The sequence below is a fragment of the Acanthopagrus latus genome, chromosome 17 (assembly GCF_904848185.1).
Source record: "Acanthopagrus latus isolate v.2019 chromosome 17, fAcaLat1.1, whole genome shotgun sequence".
Classification (NCBI taxonomy): domain Eukaryota; kingdom Metazoa; phylum Chordata; class Actinopteri; order Spariformes; family Sparidae; genus Acanthopagrus; species Acanthopagrus latus.
In genome coordinates, this window is record NC_051055.1 from 8,928,317 (window position 1) to 8,948,466 (window position 20,150).

General features: G+C 39.9%; 1 protein-coding gene across 1 annotated transcript in view; it reads left to right on the forward strand.

The window, feature by feature from the left end:
- Positions 1 to 20,150, forward strand: part of LOC119005693 — an 80,380-nt gene that overhangs the window by 45,057 nt on the left and 15,173 nt on the right. The window contains exon 4 of the mRNA XM_037073554.1: positions 5,570 to 5,645. Coding sequence (XP_036929449.1) covers positions 5,570 to 5,645 — 76 coding nt within the window. The remainder of the gene's footprint in view (positions 1 to 5,569; positions 5,646 to 20,150) is intronic.

A 20,150-nucleotide genomic window follows, 5' to 3' on the forward strand; every position in this document is an offset into this window, starting at 1 on the left:
AGATTTAGTCATCACTGTGTGCCTACTAATGCTTTGACAACTAAATCAAAGGGAGACGGTCAATCACTCTCCTTGTCTGATTCTACAAATGTAGCCATTGTCTCTTGCATTTTGTATGATCTAATTAGTTGACACTAAATGAAGGAAAAAATGCAACCAAAATACAAAACTGGCATTTAAAGCGACCTCATTTTGCAACCACACCTATCTGACCCCATTATGTTGTTGGTGCAAATTACTGCTGAACCATAAACTGATGTGATGCATCATGTTGGGATAATTCCTGCCCATCTACACGGAGGATCAGCTTTTCATCTACATCACACATCAGCAGTGAGTTTAGGGGTTGTGGTTTAAAGGCCTCATGCAGAGTCAGTGCACAGCAATCAGTGAGAAATCCATCACAGCAAAAGTAGGGGGCATAATTGTCACCTGTCTCTACTTGCCTGGAAAAACAGCATGAAACAGTGACACTGTCTGGCTTTTCATACAGTATATGATTTGCATTGGTATTAGCAGCTTTGAACAGTGCTCCCTCGACATAGTTATAACAGTTCACACTCTCAGATCGTGTTGCAAGTTTTTTTGAGAAATATAGGAACTTATGAAGTAAGAATGATCAAGTAATATGCAATTGATGTTATGAAATGAAGGACACGACTGAAGGAGAATTAGATGATCTGCAGTGAGTAAAGGTGGGTGCACTAAGACTCTCGCTACATGGTTGCAGCAAATGCAATTCAAAAGTACAAAAAAGCTCAATTTGTTGTTCTAGTTGAAAAGTGGCTCTCGATTTGACAGGCTTGGCAGGCTGTCCTTGGTGTAAAGAGGCTTTATCAGTGGTTCATCCAGGCGCATATGAGATATTTTTTAACAGTGTAACTTCACAATGAGATGATGCTTTGTAAAATCATTTTAAATTTGCCACTTTTTGCTGGATTGTAATGAACAATAATGACTGAGGTGAAGACTGAAGTCTCCAGATGAGGGAGCTTGAGGCTCAGTTAGTCCGTCCACCGGCCATCAGAAACTCTCAGCTGTACCATTGTGCCCAATTAGAGCGCTCTGTGTGTTGTGACCAGCCCAGCAGGCTTGTTCCTGCCCTATCTGTTCCTCTATGTGAGATCTGTCAACATCAGAATCATAACTTTACTTTTCCCATCACCATCAGACACTGAGTTTGGTAGAGGAAAGTTTTTTTCTTCATGTAAAGGCAAAAATCAAGTTACATTTTCACTGGCATTGAGTAAATTAAATTACTCCCTAGTAGCTCTAAATTTCAGATGATTGTTAACTATATTTGATTATCCCTTTGACATTTCATGAAGATTACTACAGTACAGAATTGGCATTTTGGAGCCAGAGCTGCAGAGACTGCACTGTATCGAGTGCTTTTTATTTTTGTGGGAAGGTGAGATGAAATACACGCTCCATTTGTCTTCAGTGTTTCATCCTGTCTTCAGAGATGAAGAGGATGGCTATCACCAAACCGCAGATAGGAGGAGGAAGTTGGATTTCTTTGAAAGTCTCAAATCAGCCAAGCTCTTAAAGGTGCTCAAAGGGCTGCATTCTTCTTCCCTTCTCACTACTTAAATGTAAGGAGTACTTAGGCACACTGAACTCTATCCAGTGCCCTAGTGCTGAATGGAGATCAGAGGGCTGAGGGGTGCTACAGCAGCACCCGTCGAGGCTGAGTGTGCCAGTCTGAGACACCCATCAAACAAGCAAACAAGCTCACTTACATTATCCTCAGTGTCTTTTAAAGAGTCTGAAATATCTTAAGAGATAACAAGGTTAGTTAGATTCTTTGTTGCTTTTGTAATGGTTGCCAAGCTCAGCCCCTCTTAGTTATTGTTCCTTCACCTCAACCTTTCCATACTCTAACTGCATATACACACTGATAAATGTGCAAAATCTAGCACTCAAAAATCGTATTTATTTTTTTAAAGTGTTTCTTGATTACAGACAATGGTAGAGAAGTGTTGTCCAGATAATAAGCTAATGTAAGCGCCTTAAGTTTAGTTGAAAAGGTGGTCCAAGTGGCTAATTTTTAAATAAAAACACAAAAACACTGACCCAAAATCTGGTAGTACCAGGCAGTTAGTCTGAATGTTTTACGAAAAAGACCACAAGAACAGACTATTTTGTTGTTCCAAACCTATTAAGCTCATTGACTGTGTATAAAGATGGATGATATTACAGCTCCCCTAAAGTGAAGACAAAACAATCTTCATCTCCTCCTGATGGCTGGCTGCAGGTAAGTTGTTTATGGGATATTCTGGTGTCATTTCGGTTAAGTGGGAGGAAGTGTTGGTCTGCAGTCTAGTCTACAGTCAAAGGTTTGGATGGTTAGTTTACATGTTTGCATTATAAAACAGCATGTTTATAGTTTTAATGTCACCAGAGAAGGAGTTTTCAGGGTTGGGGACTGATATGTAAGGCAAAAGTCAAACTACTCTGATAGCAGCTTCCAGACAGTTGGGAAATTGATGGAAAATGGCAGTTTTTGGCAAGCTGAAAGGTCACCAGGTGAGAGCAGTAAATAGCAGAGGGCTCTCGGGAATACATGCATAATTGGCAGGTGTGATGTCCCTCACAGGCTCCAGGTTCCGGTGATGCTTCACAGCACCAACCTCTATGGAAGCTCTGCTTATCCACTGCTATATTTAATAAACCACCAGTAGCGAGTATGTGTGAAGTCATGCTGACAGCTGCTCAGTGTTGCTCTGCTCCATGCAGGGAAAATTGCCCAACTGCTTTTTTTTTTTTCTCTTTCATATTCTCCCACCACCCCTTGTGTTAATTATAAGGGCTAGACACAGTGGAGGAGATTATTGTAATAATTAGTGTTGGTACAAGCAAATGGTCATTTCTGAGGCTGTAAGAAACTGCAGATGGACTATATAAAATAGTTTTATTTTATATTAAAAATTGTAGATCAATTAAAACTTGTCTTCAAATCTCTTTGTGGCAATCCTCAACAGCAATATCAAATACATGTAGGGAATTATACAGGTAAATGTATGGCTGTGATCAGCATCATGATGTGATGGTTTAATTTTAAAGCGGTGTTCCCGGAAATAAATGTGTTTTCTTAGATCTTTTTCCGAGGTGATTTAGTTTACACGCATTTCCAACTAAAATGTCTAGCTAATGCAGAGAAACTGGTAAATATCCACTTATCTTGAAATTGTTTTATCTCAACACAATGTTATCAATCCACTTCTAACTGAAACAGCACCCCATAAGTCTTAAAAGATGTTGCTAGATAAAAAGGCTGGTAAAGCCTTTTTTCATTGACATATCTCAGGCTTTCAATACTGTCAAACATCAAATTATTTTGAAATGCCTGGAATCTTTTGATGCCTTTCAGCCCAGCTTCATGAGAGTTTACAAAGGTGTCCCACAAGGATGTATTCTAGGACAACTATTATTTACATTTGTCATAAATTGACTGGTTGTAAATTTAAAGTTATATGACACAGGAAATTACCATAGCAGGGTAATACAATTTGGGTCCTCCAGCAGGGTTACAGATGGGTTGTTTGGGGCAAAAACTGTATTTGAAAGTGCCTCGAATAAAGTCAAATTAATAATGAAGGTGCAAAATACTGTTGACATTTTAACAGTTTACACTATTACACTAATTAAGTACACTAATTATACAAATTGTATTTTTTCATCACACAATCTGATTTTTGTGCAAGACTGAAGGGAGAGAAAAGACAGCTGTGTCTATGCATTTGGGTGTGCAAGGACAAAATCCCACAAAGGTTGAATAGTGAGTGCTGTAATGATGGAAAAAAATGCGGCAGACTGTGAGAATGCAGAGATAATGTAAGCATTATCAGTGCATGAAACATGTGGTGCTATTTGTCCTCTTTCTCTGCCTTGCTTTCTCTGTCTTATTGAAAATAATGGATGAAATATCCAACACTTTTCTAACTTTGGCAGAACAGGATGTGTGGTACACATGAAAATATAGACCTTTTAAGAAACCTCTGGAGATCTCTTTGAAGGACACCTTTAAGTCAAAGGATTTCTTTTTTATACTTTATCCACAGTAGAACTTTGTCTACAGGAGGACTATCAGTTTGGATTCGTTTGCTTTTTTTCTGTGTGGTTGAATCTGAATCCAGTATTGAACCTGTTCACCTCAATCACTTCACGTCAAGCCAGGTTTACATAATTTGTTTACGTGATTGAACGGACAAAGGAAATTTCCAAAAGCGTAGCACTTTGTTGACCCTTTCTGTGATTTGCGTTGGTAAGTGCTCGCTCACCACACTCGTCCACCTTCCCTCAGCTCACTGAAATATGTCACAGTCACATTTCTGAGTATGCTTATTTAATGGTGATCAGTGTTCCCACATTTTTGAATGCCTTTGTTGATCTCACATGTTGAAGAACGCACTGGGAAACGGAAACTGGGGCATATGAGTGTGCAACGTGATAAAGGAGAAGAAGGGAATCAATAAGAGGATTTATAAAACTTCAGAATTTGCAGATGCTGATATTTAGTTCATTTGGAGCCACTAAATAGAAACAAGTAGAATCCAACAGAATCCAACATTGCTTACTGTTACTAGCTACTGAAATGAACATGACATAGGGACATGTTAGATTTTGTTCCACAGTTCAGAAGTACATTTTAAAAGACAATGGCTTGTTAGAAATGCTTCTTTTTGTTGTCCAACTAAGGGATTTCAACCAGCTGTGATCATGATGCAAAACGTTCTGCTTTAATCACTGGATATGTGTTAAAATCTGTATTAAATCAGATCCCACAAGAGACATTCACAGCTCTTCATCTGAGCTTTCAGAAGGGACAAGTTCGTCCCATTATTAATGTCACCAGTCATCTGGTTTGAATTGCATTTGCACTTCTTGACTGGTGTTGACACATTACCGTCCTTTGAGACATTAAATCACACAATTTCCATAAAAGGCATAAATAATCTCACATAAGCACATCAATCATTAGAAACAAAACAAAGAATAATGCCATGTACACAATTTACACTCACATGAGGATATACAATGACATAATGTAAAGTATTTAAAAAGTAGTAATGTTCCCATAAATATCAATAGGAGGGCAAATAATGAGATTGTTTTTTGGTGCTGTATTTGAGTGCTGAATGCTGAAATGTAGACTAGGATGAGGAAAATTATCAATAATGAATCAAAGAGCATTTTTTCAAGTTAGCCCACACAATAAAACATTAAAAGCAGCTACAAATTAGTGATTTTGCACATCAATCCCTACTAATTAAATAATAAAGTAAAATAAATGTTCTTGTCAAATGTTCTTTGTTCCAGGAAAATACAACAGATAAAACATTTAAAAAAATTCAACTGGGCATTAAATCTGTGAATTTCAGTGTATTCCAATAATAATGTGGGTCTGGGTGTAATTCTGCTGTAATTATCAATCCCAAAATCCATAGCTTTCTCTTAGCTATTCTCTCTCTTTCTCTCTCTCTTATTGTTGGTGTCTGTCTTTGCTCTGTTGCCATGGCACCTCAACACCTCACCTCTTCAATCTGTTTTTGTGTTCCCATTTAAGGCTTCGTCACCTGAACTCAAAGCAGCCCATACAGCAGGAGCAGCAGCAGAGCCTGAATCTCAAGATGAAGTTTTTGGTAAGGGGGTCAAACCACAACTTGAATTTTTGAATTTTTTAAATTTGCATTGTATATTGTCATGACTGTAAACTCACAGTGTTGGTCACACCTGTTTAAAGCAAATAACACATTTAAGCAACATTTAGTTTGTATGCTTTAAGCTGTTTAAATCATGAATAAAAGAAAGTTAGTAATGAGCATAATCATGTAAAAAAAATAAATAATGTAACTGATGTTGGCAGTTATCAGTGTGCAGAGCTGTTAGTATTTCTCCTGTGAAACCGTTTGTGGCTTATAGAACTAAAATATCAACAAATTCAGGCTCATATTTCAGGCTAAATATGCAATCAAATGAATGAATATTGCAAATGGTCAAATCTAACTGTAAGTCTATGACTATTGATTGTTTAAAGGTGCAATATTTATGGATTTTAGTTTTAAATGTATTTTGTTGCACAGATATTGACGCAAGTTAACATGCTAACAAGCTAGCCTCAGTCCATCCTTTGGCTAATACAGTTTTGTACATCAAAAGGCAAAAGTCTGAGGGTAATGCCGAGCTGATGATACCTGACCTTCCTTTCTTAACCACGCCACACCTCCTCTGTGCCAGCCTGAACTAGCCTGTTGTTGTTGTCTGGGAAGTCAGAGTTGTGGTTGGAGCTGCTGTAAATCACCTCTGTACTGTATTCCATGTCGTCAAACTAGCCTCTATCAGCCTTGGAAGCTGAGCCCACTTCTGTTGCCTGTTTATTCAGCCATGGTTCTAGTATATATATTAGCAGTTCCTCCTGCTTGCATACTTCGCTGCGTCCCCCCTGCCTTTGGCCTGTAAAAATATTTTTCTCCCAGCAGTCCAAAGCCCCTGTGCTAGCATTGTAAACACGAACACTGCTTGAGCTCAATTTCCAGGCAGAGTCAGCTAATCTGACCGCTACCACCATGGCTAACTGAACTAACTAGCTAATTGCAGCTACAGTTGGCAGCAATTAGTGGTGACTCTGATGTTATGCCAACCCCTTTTTGTTTGGAGTATGATTTTGAGAGGTAACCAATTTGTACATATTGCACCTTTTAAAAAAGTAACATCCCTGGAGATATCTTAACTATAATGTATGAAATGTATAAAATAAAATGATAAATGTAGATTTTGTGGAAAGTTCCTGCTGATGACGTACGGAAATGCAAGAGATCAGTGGAACTTTGTGTTATAGCTGTAAATCCACACTCCTCGTTCGTCTCCGGTTTCTTGAATCAATATCTTCTGTGGTTTTTGCAGTAGTGAAAAGCCTCTGCTTCAAAACAATGGCTCAGAATCTAATAACCATGCACAGTGACATTTCTTTGGCTGGTGAAGAGTAAACAGTTACCAATGATGAATGCTGCTGGGTTTTCCTCATCATGAGAAAATGTCAGTGTTCCATGAACCACAAAATTTCTCACAGTTTTGCTCTAATAGAAGTTGTCCCTCAGTCACTCTCATTGTGATGAGTTCAGTGTGCAGGGGTTAATAAGAGTCTTTGTAGTACTGCAGCTCAGCAGATGAGGGCAGAGTTTGGTGCAACAAGCAGGGCATCTGCCAGTTGGCACCAAGTTGATTGGTACCAGTGCTAGATTTCTATCTTGAGGCCAGAGGAAAAAATTATTTGCTCGTGCAAACTTGGAGAATTGTTCTTGTTTTTTTTTTTAATAAAGACCAGATCTAATTATTTCTAAACAATGGCAAATTGGATTGGGTTTTCTCCTGGGATAAACTATACTGTAACTTCAGTGTGCCCCATGCATGATAGATCAAGCTGTATCCAATAATACAGCAGAAGGGTTCAGTCAAAGTTTACATGACCATGACATCAGCATCCCCAGTGTCTTCGCTTCGTATCTGTGAATGAAACCATCAGTGTCTCTGAGGCTTCCTGTTGGCTCTTGTCAACTGTGATGATTGGAGAGGCAGCCATGGGCACCTCCTAGGGTGAAGGAAATTATTTTTTCAGTCGCATACAATATGTGTTTTGGCCAAACAACCCGAAGCCAAACATCAATGACACACTCAGCCAACGGTGTGTTTGCTCCTTGTACCTGGCTTTTGGGACTTGGTGGTAGAGAATGGCGCCCTCCAGATGCTGTCTCAGAAGAGCAAAGGAAGAAGAAGAAGATGGAAAAGATAGGGAATGAAAGACAAATGCAGCCTGATGTCTTCCCGCTGTGTCAGTGTTGATTGTTTTCAGGGTGAGCTGAGGTGAAGTGCAAGAAAGGTGAGGAATTGGCAGTGTTTACTGACTGAAGTACTTGCAGCACAAGTACAGTGCTATTATTTTGAATGCTTGGACCAGCGTAAGTGGTAAAACTTCTGATGCCAATACATTTATGGACTGTACTGGTATCAGATATTATGTACTGATATGCAGCATCTTTTAAAAGCCATATCAGCTATTAAAAAAAAAGGGGAAAAAAGCCCAAAATATGGCATCTCAAATGGCAAAATACAAAGTTGAAGCAACAGAAAATCCAAGGGAAAAAAACAAAGGAGCAACACAGAGATACGGGGAATAAAATAGACTAACTGACTGAAGAGAGAGGGACCAACACAGGCTTAGATATAAACTAAACTAACAAAGGGATTAGGTACAGGTGAAGAGATTCGGGGCAGTGCTAACAAAGGTGATGAGAGATAGATGTGAGGTGATATCAAGCTGCGGAGGAGCACAGGAGGGAAACACAGCACTGGGAACACAGGTGAGCAGGTAGTACGAGAGAGGAAGAGAGAGCCCACAGAGGATGGATGCACTCATCAACTGATTGTCAAAGAAAGGTCAATATTGAGCTCCTATTTTGCAAAACAGTTTCTCGTCCTAGATGCAGTGTGTTAGTGTGTTTGTGCCTGATCAAATTTGTTTGTTATCTATATCGATGTCATGTCATGGCAGCTTGTGTTAGTATGAGATCAGGGCCTCCTCGTGCAGAGCAAAACTTAACAGATAGCCACCACTGTGTGACTATTCACTGTTCCCACTGCTGCTTTATTATCAGCAGGCTTCATCAGATTGATCTGTTAGCTACTCGATATATGCCCCTTCTCCTGAAGCTAATTAATCTCCCATGTGTTTGACATTTGTCATTGATCAGACTTAGAGGATCTGCCACTGACGCAAGCGATACTTCCAAGAAGCTGCCTGCACAACAAACACTTCCATTACTTTTAGCCACGAGGGACACCTCATATACAATCTCTAATGTCAGACTCGCATGTTCAGATCTGAAGTAAGTGTGAACACAATCTGTATAACATCCTCACATCTGTAGACAAACTCACATTGATTGCATTACATTGACTAAGTTGGTCAAACACAACTCTAATTACCGATTATACAGCTGATATGAAAGTGCCAAAAGGCCATTAATCATCAAAACTCTGAAAACAGTTTGGGTGAGAGATTAATGATAAACAGAAAGAAATCATAGTCTATGCAACAGTCGGTGTTGCGGTCATCTTCGTAACTGATCTGCTGGCATGCAGTTTATTTAGTCACATGGTGGCCTACACACACGTTGTATTTTTTTTTTTTATTTTTTTTTTTTTTACAAAAACGAGAAAAGGGAATGTATTACATTTCCAGAATTTACAAGAGGGGGCCGATGATAAGGAATTTGTCTTAGACATAATTTCCCAAAGTTTATAAAGTTTTCCCTGACTGAGATTTTAAAAGGAGTCTTGGGCTGATTTCCTGCTAACTCATCTAACTCCTGTGCAGATTAAACGCTGTAGAACAGGGATCAATTCTCAGTGAGGATAACAATAATGCATTTAAATACCAGGTGTAAAAGCTAAGGCAAGGCTCTTTATTGTAATAATATATCCACATACAGATTGCAGTTTAATGAACAGGGTGTTAGTAACCATTGCTTCAGTGATTTAATGGCTTCACCTTTGAATCACCCATGTCATTTTCTGCCACTCTTCCCCTCATCTTCCTCACACCGATGTTTCTGGTGGCTCACGAGGAGAATATGAATTGATTGCGATGGAGGTGTAAGTACAGATCTCTTTTAAAGAGGACTAGAACGTGATCTGACTGCAGTGTCTTCAAAGTTTACACAGGTTTTCTAAGGACTTCGCTTAAAAGTGAACATCATTGAGCCGAGCCTACACCACAAAGAGAAATAATTAGCTTGACTTTAAATTGATTAATCCTGTGTGAGAAGGTTCCTTAAAGCTTAGAAGCTGAACTTAAAGAGCACATTGGTGTAATGAAGGTGTGTTTGAGGGGAAGTGGAAATCAAAGCTCCGCCATAGTGTGTCTGATAGTTATTTGTCAGAGAGCTCCTCCAGTATAGTTTCCACGTTGATGCTTAATGTTTAACCGTTCCTTGCTAGGTCCGTGCTGCTTTCTGATGGTGTGTAAAAATCCCATTTTCTCAGTTCTAACTCTTACAGAGGGAACATTGCAGTTAGGATACATTTTAAAACTGCCTTCTTACCTGTGCACCAAGGCTGAACTAATTTGGCCCCATTAAGTTGATTCAGGGTGCAGGGCCAAAGAAAATAAAAGGAATTTCCATCAAATTGCCATGGCTTGAGTGGTTTATGGCGGCAAGGTTAGCTGTGCTTTATTGGAGCCTGTTTTGGCGGGGTTGTCATCAGCAGGCGTCATGACTCATCCCGGCCTGTCCGGCGTCTGGGGATGTCTCCATGCAGCACTTCCTGTTTGCACTGCTTTTCCACTGAAGGGCAAACACCACCATCAGCTGTGCGGCTGTTAAAAGCCCATTATGGCTCCATTACCTGACCCAGTCCGCAGCAGCCCCCGCTCAGCAAAAACAGACCCCCTCTATCTGCCTGTTCCATCCTGACTCTGTCTGGGTAACCCTGTTTCTTCATCATCACTGGGTGAACCAAGAATAAATGAACAGCAGTTGTAGATTTAGAAATGTGGGATCGACTTGGCTGTGACTGCCTGAGCAGCCATTTTAGTTCAAAACCTTAAAATCAAGCGAAAAAGCATGAGTAAAGGTGCAATATGTAATCATTTTAGTTTAAAACATTCAAGAAAATATTCAAGAATGTCAAGAAATTACAGTTTTGTGTTTTTGTATTCTGTTCCAAAGGTATCTATTCAGGTTAGCATGCTAATTAGCTATCACCTAGCCACATAATTCCAAGAACCAACACAAAGAACTCAAAGCCTCCAGTCAGGGCAGAGTAAGGTAATTCAGCTTCTAGCTGCACGGTTACTAGCAAATGATGGTTAAAGTTAGCAGCAGTTAGCAGTTATCCTGGTTTTATGCTGCCCGTACTTGTATGAACTGAATTACATTAAGTTAAATAGACCATTCATGTGTCCGGGAGCCAGTGAGTATTAATTATGACTTAAAACTTAAAAGTCACAAGCGACTTTTTGGAATAATGTTTTTAACACCTGTTTCACATCAAATACACAAGAGTGCGTGCATTGCCCAAGGTAGTGCTTAGGATGAAGTGCTGCATAATTCTAAACAGCAGCTACCTAGGAGGTGTCACACAGCATCAGAACCATAACATACACTTTCTTTCCTCACACCAATTGGTGTGAAAGCCCTCTGATGGTTTTTGAAAAAGGTACATGATCCATAAAAAAAGACATCAACAGTGTTTTGTAACACTTCATTTCACCTAGCCATCACTTATTGTTCAATAAAGCTTCAGATGTGGGAGGATGCCTTAGAAAATCGTTGGCAGGAATGTAGAAACCTTTGTGAAATGTAGATAAGGGGTTATAACTTGCAAAAACATCCAAGGGCAGACACCACCATCTGTTCAGGAAGTTGTAAGGCTGTCAGGTGCAAACAGGGACATAAAGAGGGCTCAAGCACTTTCTCTGGAGCCATTGGCTTAAAATTGGCTTTTGCTTTCTAATTAGTTTGTTTTTGTGCTCCAGTATGTTCCTACGCCCACACTCATCAAGATGACTTAGATGACATGAATCAATATGGGTTACCTAAGCTCTCACACTGTAGGTCAAGCTGTTCTGAGGCAAAAGCATATGAGAGGAGCTTAGGCAACACGGTAACAGACAACAGGTTTATTTGTGAAAAAAAAAAAAAGCAACTTTTTGACCTTAAGGTAACAACCTCAATAGCATATGATGGCATAGTGTCTTGTAACAGGGTGAATGGTGTCTCTGTTTTAGCCACTCCGCCCCCCCATCACTTGTTTCTGCACTATGTAACTTCAGTGAGAGAGTAGGATCACAGCATTACATACCTGTTTACATAACATTTCATTACACATTACATTGTTATGGCATGATGAGTTTTGTTTGTAGTAAGCACCTACACAAACTGTACAAAATGCCTATTTCTACATAATGTTGCTTTATAATTGGAACAGTGAAGAACCACTTGTAGACAAAGCACAGAGCATGTTTGCAGCAACCGCATCCACTCAAATATGAGCGAAGAAAATAAAATATTTAACATTGCACTGAATCATAACGCACATCAGAAATTATGATTTTTGTAATCAGCCATTCTGTCAGTCTCATCTTGAATCTATAATATTCTCTGGCTTACTGACTGCAGGTAAGATGAAAAATAAATGTTTTTGATTTGAAGTGAACTGTTCCTTTAAAAATAAAATCGCTGCCTTTTCTTCCATCGATGTTAAGCTTTGCATATCTAAAAATCAAAGACTCCACTGCATTCACTCAGCAGGGACCACTCCCGAGTGAGCCCGGAGGGTTTTCTTCTTTAGCCTCATATCACATTGTCTCTAATTCTGTTTTCTGCTGAAGACTTTGAGAAAGTCTGAGTAATGAGGCTGCTGGGAAAGTTGATACAGAAATACCGTCTGGCTTAAAGGTCTTCTTGGTGCTCCACCTAAGATACAAAGACGACATGAGGTAAACAGAGTGAAATCATACTAACGGTGTTGGTCATGTATGATCTTGTGTGAATGACAGAAGAGTACAATTCATTTAACATGGCCAGAATTCTTTGATGGCACTTAGTTTATTTTGTAAAGATTGAGAAATGGGGCTCATAATTGATCCAAACCAAAAAGAGAGAGGCACATTAATGCCTCATAAGATACTTCAAATGTCCTTGAACATTTTAACATGTATTATGTGAGCTCATCAATACCAAAAGCTTTTCTCACTTTTACAGTCCCTGTTACTTTAGAGTTTATCCTCTATTCAGAAAAATCATTACCAGAGTGAAAAGTATTCCCTCTTTTGTTGTGTGTTGGAAAGGTCCCAATGATAAACACAATGTCTCAGAAGGGACAATATTGTTAGGTAATGCATGCTATACAGTAGGCTATGTTATTGATATCAGATTCTTAATGAGCTAATACACAAGGTCTCTCAAACCATTTTAACTCAGGTGACGTATCTGTGCACCACAGAAAGTATAAATCCAGTCTATGTCTGGCACAGTTGCAACAATGAGAACCTTCCGTTGCCAATTGAAAATTCTAAATTGACAAAAATAACTGAATAAAAGGGAGCTGAGGAAGAAGAGCAAAAAAAAAAATCAATCCCTACATCCCCAAAGATTTCTATCTTGTTGATTTGGCAAGTGGTTGTAATGACACATGCATTTTGATAACAGAGTCCCAGAGTTCACACATCAGCGACTGGAGTCCACAGAGACGTCTTCAGAGACTAATGCAGCAGAGGAAGAATAGCTCATGTGTCCATATACCAATCTGATGTGCCAGATGGTTTGTGGAACAAAATCTGGCGGAGCGTCTACAAACTGTTTTGAAGCGAGGAGGCACTTTCAAAAATATACCGCAATGGTGATTGGACGAATCATATGTCTGTCACTGTTTATCACAGGCTGAATGGGAAATCATCTAAACAAACTCACCAGTTCTGATATAACTGGTGCTAGCACCATCTCTGCTAACCTCTTGAGGATCCATCATTGTTGTTTTGAGAAGAACAGTTGCTTCTCTCACTGATCGTCACATCTACATCACGTCTGTAGCTTCTGGTAGTTCCTCAAAGGATGCTGATTGTTGTCTGATCCCATGATGATGTGATCTAGCAAATCCCGCTGGCTTGCAAGGTAATATGTTAAGAGCTCACCTAAAAAAAACTGTGAAAGAAGAAAACTAAAAGAAGACCGGCACAAATGATACAGTTACACAGAAATCATGATCGAATGCTGTCCTCTGCAGTGTGTGAAATGTACACATACATTACCTGTTCTTCATATCTCATCCAGTACACTATAAGTTGGAGCGTTTCCTCTGAAACCTCATTTGAATTCTGCTCGGGAAAGGCGGACTCCGCCAGCTGCAATGACAAGTATGAGACAATTAGAGAATGTTGATACATCCAATGATGCTCATAAATGGTACTGAGTATTGACTTCGATGAATGAGAATCTTAAGTATTTTAAATTTAAAACCTTAACCTATATTAATCAGATACCTTGCCCATTCTTTCGATGGATAGTACAGTGGATTAATTCAAAACAGCATTTGTAAATCTGTGATATAAAATTTGTTCAGGAGCATTTGATGTACGACTACAGCACCCAATGGCATCGTCTAATTCTAGTGTTTTATCAGAATTTTGAACATTTTCTGAACATAGTTGAACGCTGCAAGGAGAACCAGAATTCGCAAAGATGATTAGATGCTCCTCCTGTATCAAAGGAAGCTCAGCAAAAACTGAAAGGAAAACCTATGGACACATCATAGTGTTAGAGACTGTAGATCACTTAATTTCAGATTCATTTCAAGGTCACACTTGAGCTTCTGTCAAGGAAATTGAATGATACTGGTGTGAGACAGTTATCACTTATTTCCTACACCATGTGCCTTCCCTGTAATTGCTTTAGGGACCTACTGGCTGCTCTTGAAATCTTAAGAGGTGGAGCAGGCTGTTTCAGATTGCATTGATTCGGTTTGAGGCTGGTGGGGTAAGTCAGAGTGCTTGGCCTCACTCCTGACCAGAGCAGAGGAGGATCTGAGACTCCCCACCTCTCTGTTCGCTCGTTACTAACTCTGTAGCAAAGCTTCTGAGTGCACAGATCACCCCGTAATGAACATGCTCTTTGGAAATTAGATTTCCCCCTGAGAAGTCTTGTGAATGTATAATGTCTTGTTTAGTTTCCAAGGATGAATAGCTGGGTGATGGAGTTAATGCTGTGTGGGTGATGCACACAGCAGGGTTTTTTATTTACTGATATGCCCTTCATCTTGCTCACAAAGCTCCCTCTGCTTTCTTCAAAAATAATAATACTTTCTTCCCTGTTCTGTTGGCTTCGTTGTTGTGAATGTAATTTCTGTTAGTAGATAAAAAAAATTGTGGAAATACACTATTATGAGTCCTTTTACCCAGACAGTAGTCCCATAGATTAGCTTGTTGTCTGTAAAATTCCTAGATTACTCTCATTACAATGTTTTTATTCTTTTATTTTGGTCATCTACCATAAACAGTTTGTGTACATTACTGCACAAAAAACACTTTTTACTGAAACGGGTCATTGATGCAGCACCTCTATTCATCTTCTGTCTGAATGCCCCCAACTCTTTAAGTCCGCTCTGATTTGTCAGCTCTCACAGGCCTGAGCAGCCAATGTCCACCCAACGGATGTCTTGTTGGAAGGCACAGTTTGCTGTGTGCATTTCTCCATGGATGTAGCCTTTTGATCACATTTTAAAACTTGATGCAGCAAACCAGTTAGCAGACACGTTTATCTACACATCCAGCAGATACAGAGCAACGTTAGTATTCATTTGCAGTTTCAAGTCAGACATTCCGTCTCACTTTTAGCATTATTTAAGGAAATATCTGGCTCTTTGGAAGCTAAATCATCTGCCATGTTCACTAGCTAATTCCAAAACTATTCAAGCTAGAGGTGGGAAGCTTTAATGTCATACATCTGTTTTATTAATCTTATCATTTCATCGCTTCCTGGTTAATCGCCAACTGAAAGACAATTAAAAAGTGAACACATTGAGAAACATCAGGCCATATTTCAAGGTAAAGGAATATATTTGATAACCCATTAGCTAACGTTAGACAATAGATAATATTGGCATTCAACCTCTTCCTAGCTAAAGTTATCATGTACATATATGTGTTCTTAAATTTATGTGTTTCTTAAACTTATATTTATTTAATCCTGGAAACGTTAACTAGGAAGTGATCAAATGCTAACTAGCTAATGGGTTATCAAGTATGTGGTGTCATTTTTTGATCAATCAGTAAGCGGTGAATTGATAAGAATCTGTCAGAATCCCTATGATTATAGAACTTGCAACCTGAAACACATCAGCATAACATTATCCCAGTGTCTGAGCTTCCCACCCCAAGCACAACGTCAGGAGAAAATGGCCGCCTTGTTGAATCTAGTCTATGAGCTACAAGACACTAAAACACATAGAGCTCAGAGTAACTGCAGAGTTGTCTGATGGTTTTTAGTGGGTTTAAACAACAAGGTTGTAGATGACAGAAGATGCCAAATTTATGCGCAGAGCATTATTTTGTGTTATGGTTCATATTTATCTAGTCAGCAGTGAGTTAGCCTTCAATGGCAATAAAATGTAACCATGACTGGTGTTAGTTGTAGAACTAAAATATCAAATTTCAAATATGGAAACTGCTCCTGAAGCTGCTGCCCCCGCGGCCCGACTGCGGATAAGCGGTTGACAATGGATGGATGGAAATATGGAAACTTTTAGACTAGCACAAGTAACAGTGTAGACTGTCAAATAAAAAGAAAATAGATAAAAAGATATTATTAATACTATTTACACTACTGTATACTGTAAAGTTAAAATCCATCGGTCATTTCTGGTATCAACACTAAAAGGGTAACTGTGTGTACTGTATTGTCACTGAGATTGCACTGCTGACTGTGCATGCAGCAAAGTAGTAAGAATATGTATGAGTTTGTACCTCTGCTGTGCATTTCTAAGTGGTACACATATAAAAGTGCAGTGGCTCAGTCATTTGTCTCTGTGGCGGAGGCTGACACTAGCTGGTACGGGCCCTGGCACTGCCAACATGAAGCACCTCCTCTCCTTCCCCCTCAAAAGCTCTGATTGTTAAAGGGCAGCTTCCATCACTGGACCAGTGTTCTTCGGTTTGACACCATTGTTCAGATTCTCCCTCCAGTTTCTGTCCCCTCTCACCTCGCTTTCTCACCCCTGATCTCTTTCACTTTCTTTGAGATTCTTTTCCTTAGTTTGCCGGGTGAGTTCATGTCAGGAGCTTGAACATGTGCTGCATGCATATTTTTTCTTATCAACCACCCAGTGCATTCCCATTCATAAAGGCGTGTTGGAGTCTGCAGTGTTTCCTAATTAATTTTGTAAAGACACTCACCAGATATGTGTGCGTTCTGCATCTGTGTGTTTGTGTGCCATGTTGTAAGAGATTGTGCCTCAGTGTTGCCATGAGTTCAGGAGACCACGTCATCTTGCCTCGACCATCTGGCAGGACAATCACCGAGTGTGAATGTGTGTTAGCAGCTGGGTCCAAGGGGAGGGGACGATGGGTAACCGAGAGAGTACAAAAATACTACCCTGGCTACTGCATCCCATATGTCAGACAAGATGAAGTGGAGTCCTTTCCTCTCAGAGGAAAACAACAAACTCAACTTTAAGTGGAAGCATAGCTGTGGAAGAGCGACAAGTGTCCATGGACATGTTCAGACACCGTTTGTTATATCCGTAAATCTCCAGATTGTGTCTGCATCCGGCTGAGACGGATTTCAGTCCACACCTGGCGACAGATTGTGTCTCAATTGACTGCTTGTCATCAGATTTTGCTTCACTGCTCACGTTTGGCATCTGTCAGCATCGTCTAACAAATAAAATCAAACAGAGAAAGATCCACATTCACGGTCACCTAACACAGCTGTGTTTGTTTGGTAGCTCATCTTGGGTCCAAATTTAAAAAATCATCGTCTGGGCATTCGGCTGTGCAAGACAGGTTTTTATGCACAGTTGACCAACTGGTCATTCAATGCAATTGTGGATGCATTTTCATTCATTCTTCACTACGCACACATATGTACACACGCATTCAGCCTTCACCATCCCGAAATGTTGCCCTAGCAATCGGCTCTCAATTAACACATTTTTTACTTTTGCCCTTCCTCTGTGTTTTCAGCAGACCAGAAAGCTGTGAAGTTGGGACTACCAAGATTGTATTTCGTTGATGACAAGGAAGGCTTATGCAATCAGATTCATAATCTGGCAAACGGAGATGCATTGATGTTGGTAGTGTCTTTAATCACTGGATTTAATCCAGATGTGACACTTGAAATGACAAATGTTGATAGGATCTACGTAGAGCTGCAGTTATCAAATATTTTTAGAAACGGGTATTCTACAGATTATCCCATTGATTAATCGAGTAATCTAATAAAGAATAAATTTATAATTATTAAACAATACCAAATAATACATAATGAAAATGACAGGCCTGTTAAATAGACCAAAAGATGGCTTTTATTCCTGAAAACAACGTACAGGTTTTTATTCCAGCTATTCTCAACACCGGGAATAAGGGTGTGTGTTTGTCACGCCTGCGTGAGTGAGAGTAAGAGGGATGAGATGAGTGTGTGTGTGTGTGTGTTATTTGGTGTAGGCTATTACTCTCTTGCAATTTAACACAAATTAGTTTCCATATCTTAACATGATATCTAGTTACACCAATATCAGGCTGCAGCCTCTACAAATACCATACGTCTTAACTAGCGATAGTACGCTACGTTAAATGAGCTAACATCAATGAGCTAACATCAATGTTTATGTTAGCTTGAGTTGGCGATGCTTGGTGAGCTGGTGCTAACAACTGAATGCTTTCAGTTCAGATGTTGAATCATTGTTGACGTGCTGTTGTGGTACACCAGTTCTGCTTTGCAGTAAACACGTTGCACTTTATCTTCTTTTTTAAGTGTGAAATGATCCCAAACTTTGGATGTTCTCTGTCTTTTACGGATGTTTTTTTGGCTCTTTGCCATCCCGCCTGCTCAATTCTGAACGTAGGGGTGTGTGTCTGCAATAACAGTCCGTGTGGAAAAATGATCCCTGAGCTAAGCAGGCCACATAACGCGGGTGATGGGTGATAGGAATTAAACGAAGCCTCGAGGCAGAGATTTTGCTTCAACCGTTTTTTGTAATCGAATTATTTGAGTTACTCAAGCAATCATTTCAGCTCGAGATCCACGCCGCCTCAGTGCTTTGTAGGTGCACCTGTGATAAAGCTGTCTGCTTGTGATCAGATTGCCTGCATTATCTAGATCCTCCTCAATCCATCCTCCACCCACAAATGAAGCAGCCTCATATCATTGCTTTATTGACATGTGCTCTGGACCATCATAAACCTTTAGCGTCTGGTCACATCGATGCAAGCTTACACATACAGGGTTTTGCCGTCTTCACTTTGGTGTATTATTTGGAAGATTTTGCGGTGTTCGGTGCCTGGCAGAGCAGAATGTGTCCGACTGTGTTGGGACTTGGGGCTCTCGGGATGATAACTTTCCTGTGCCAGTGGTCACGCAGAAGAAATCAAAGTGTAATGTCTCAGTCGAAGCGCCCAGCTGGCATGCGACTTCAGGACATTAGTCATGTCCATTGCCCTGCTGAAGTGTGTGTATGTACAAATGTGTTTTGGCCTCTTATGGCTCCACGGGTGAGAAAACGTCCCCAAGCACTACGCTGATGGCATCAACCCATATTGAGCTCTGTTCTGCTTCTGTGCTGTCCCACTGTCCTACTAGAGACACTCATTCATAGCGGCTGCCAGTGAAAACCTCATCCTCTACAAACATGTCTGTCATGACAGAGATACTGTATAGTGCTGTATTAATACACCAGACTGAACTGACCAGATTCAGTCATTCATGGGGGGTTGTTGTATTTATCCCGGGCCACATATCCAAAGCATCAGAGACTCAAGAATCATGTATCTTTTTCAGACATTTGCCTACATAGTGTCACTTTAATTATCGAATGTAATGCATGGCTTTACCTCTTTTTCTTCTTGTTGACTTTCTTAATCAGCGGAGTATTTTATAAAGTCGCCCTCAGAAAAAGTATTTTGGATGTAGTATCAGAGAACAGGGCTGTCCACAGGTGGGGAACACCAGGTCAGTTGCCCCTGGCCCAAAAGGTCAGTCTAACCCTTAAAATAATATGTTGTTGTGGGGGCTTTGGAGATTATTTTGTCCTGAGCACAGGCAAAACTATTGGGGGCCCTGCCAGAGAGCATCACTCCTTCTCACACTGTGTTGCTGTGCAGAGCATGTGTGATTGACAGTAGATGGGACGGGTAGATCAAGCACAGAATGTCCTCTTGTTAGTCAAATGTGGATGGCGTCGTTTTCTCAGACCAACTAAAAAAATAAAAGTAATAATTGTTAAAATGCTATTGTACCTGAGAAGTCTACCCAAGAAAAGTGTAACATTTACATTTGATGGGTCCAAACAGCAGATGCAGCTGCCTTTGTCTGATTTATAACATTGTATAACATAACAGTGGATTTTTTTGTAGGACAACGCGAACCATTTGAAGA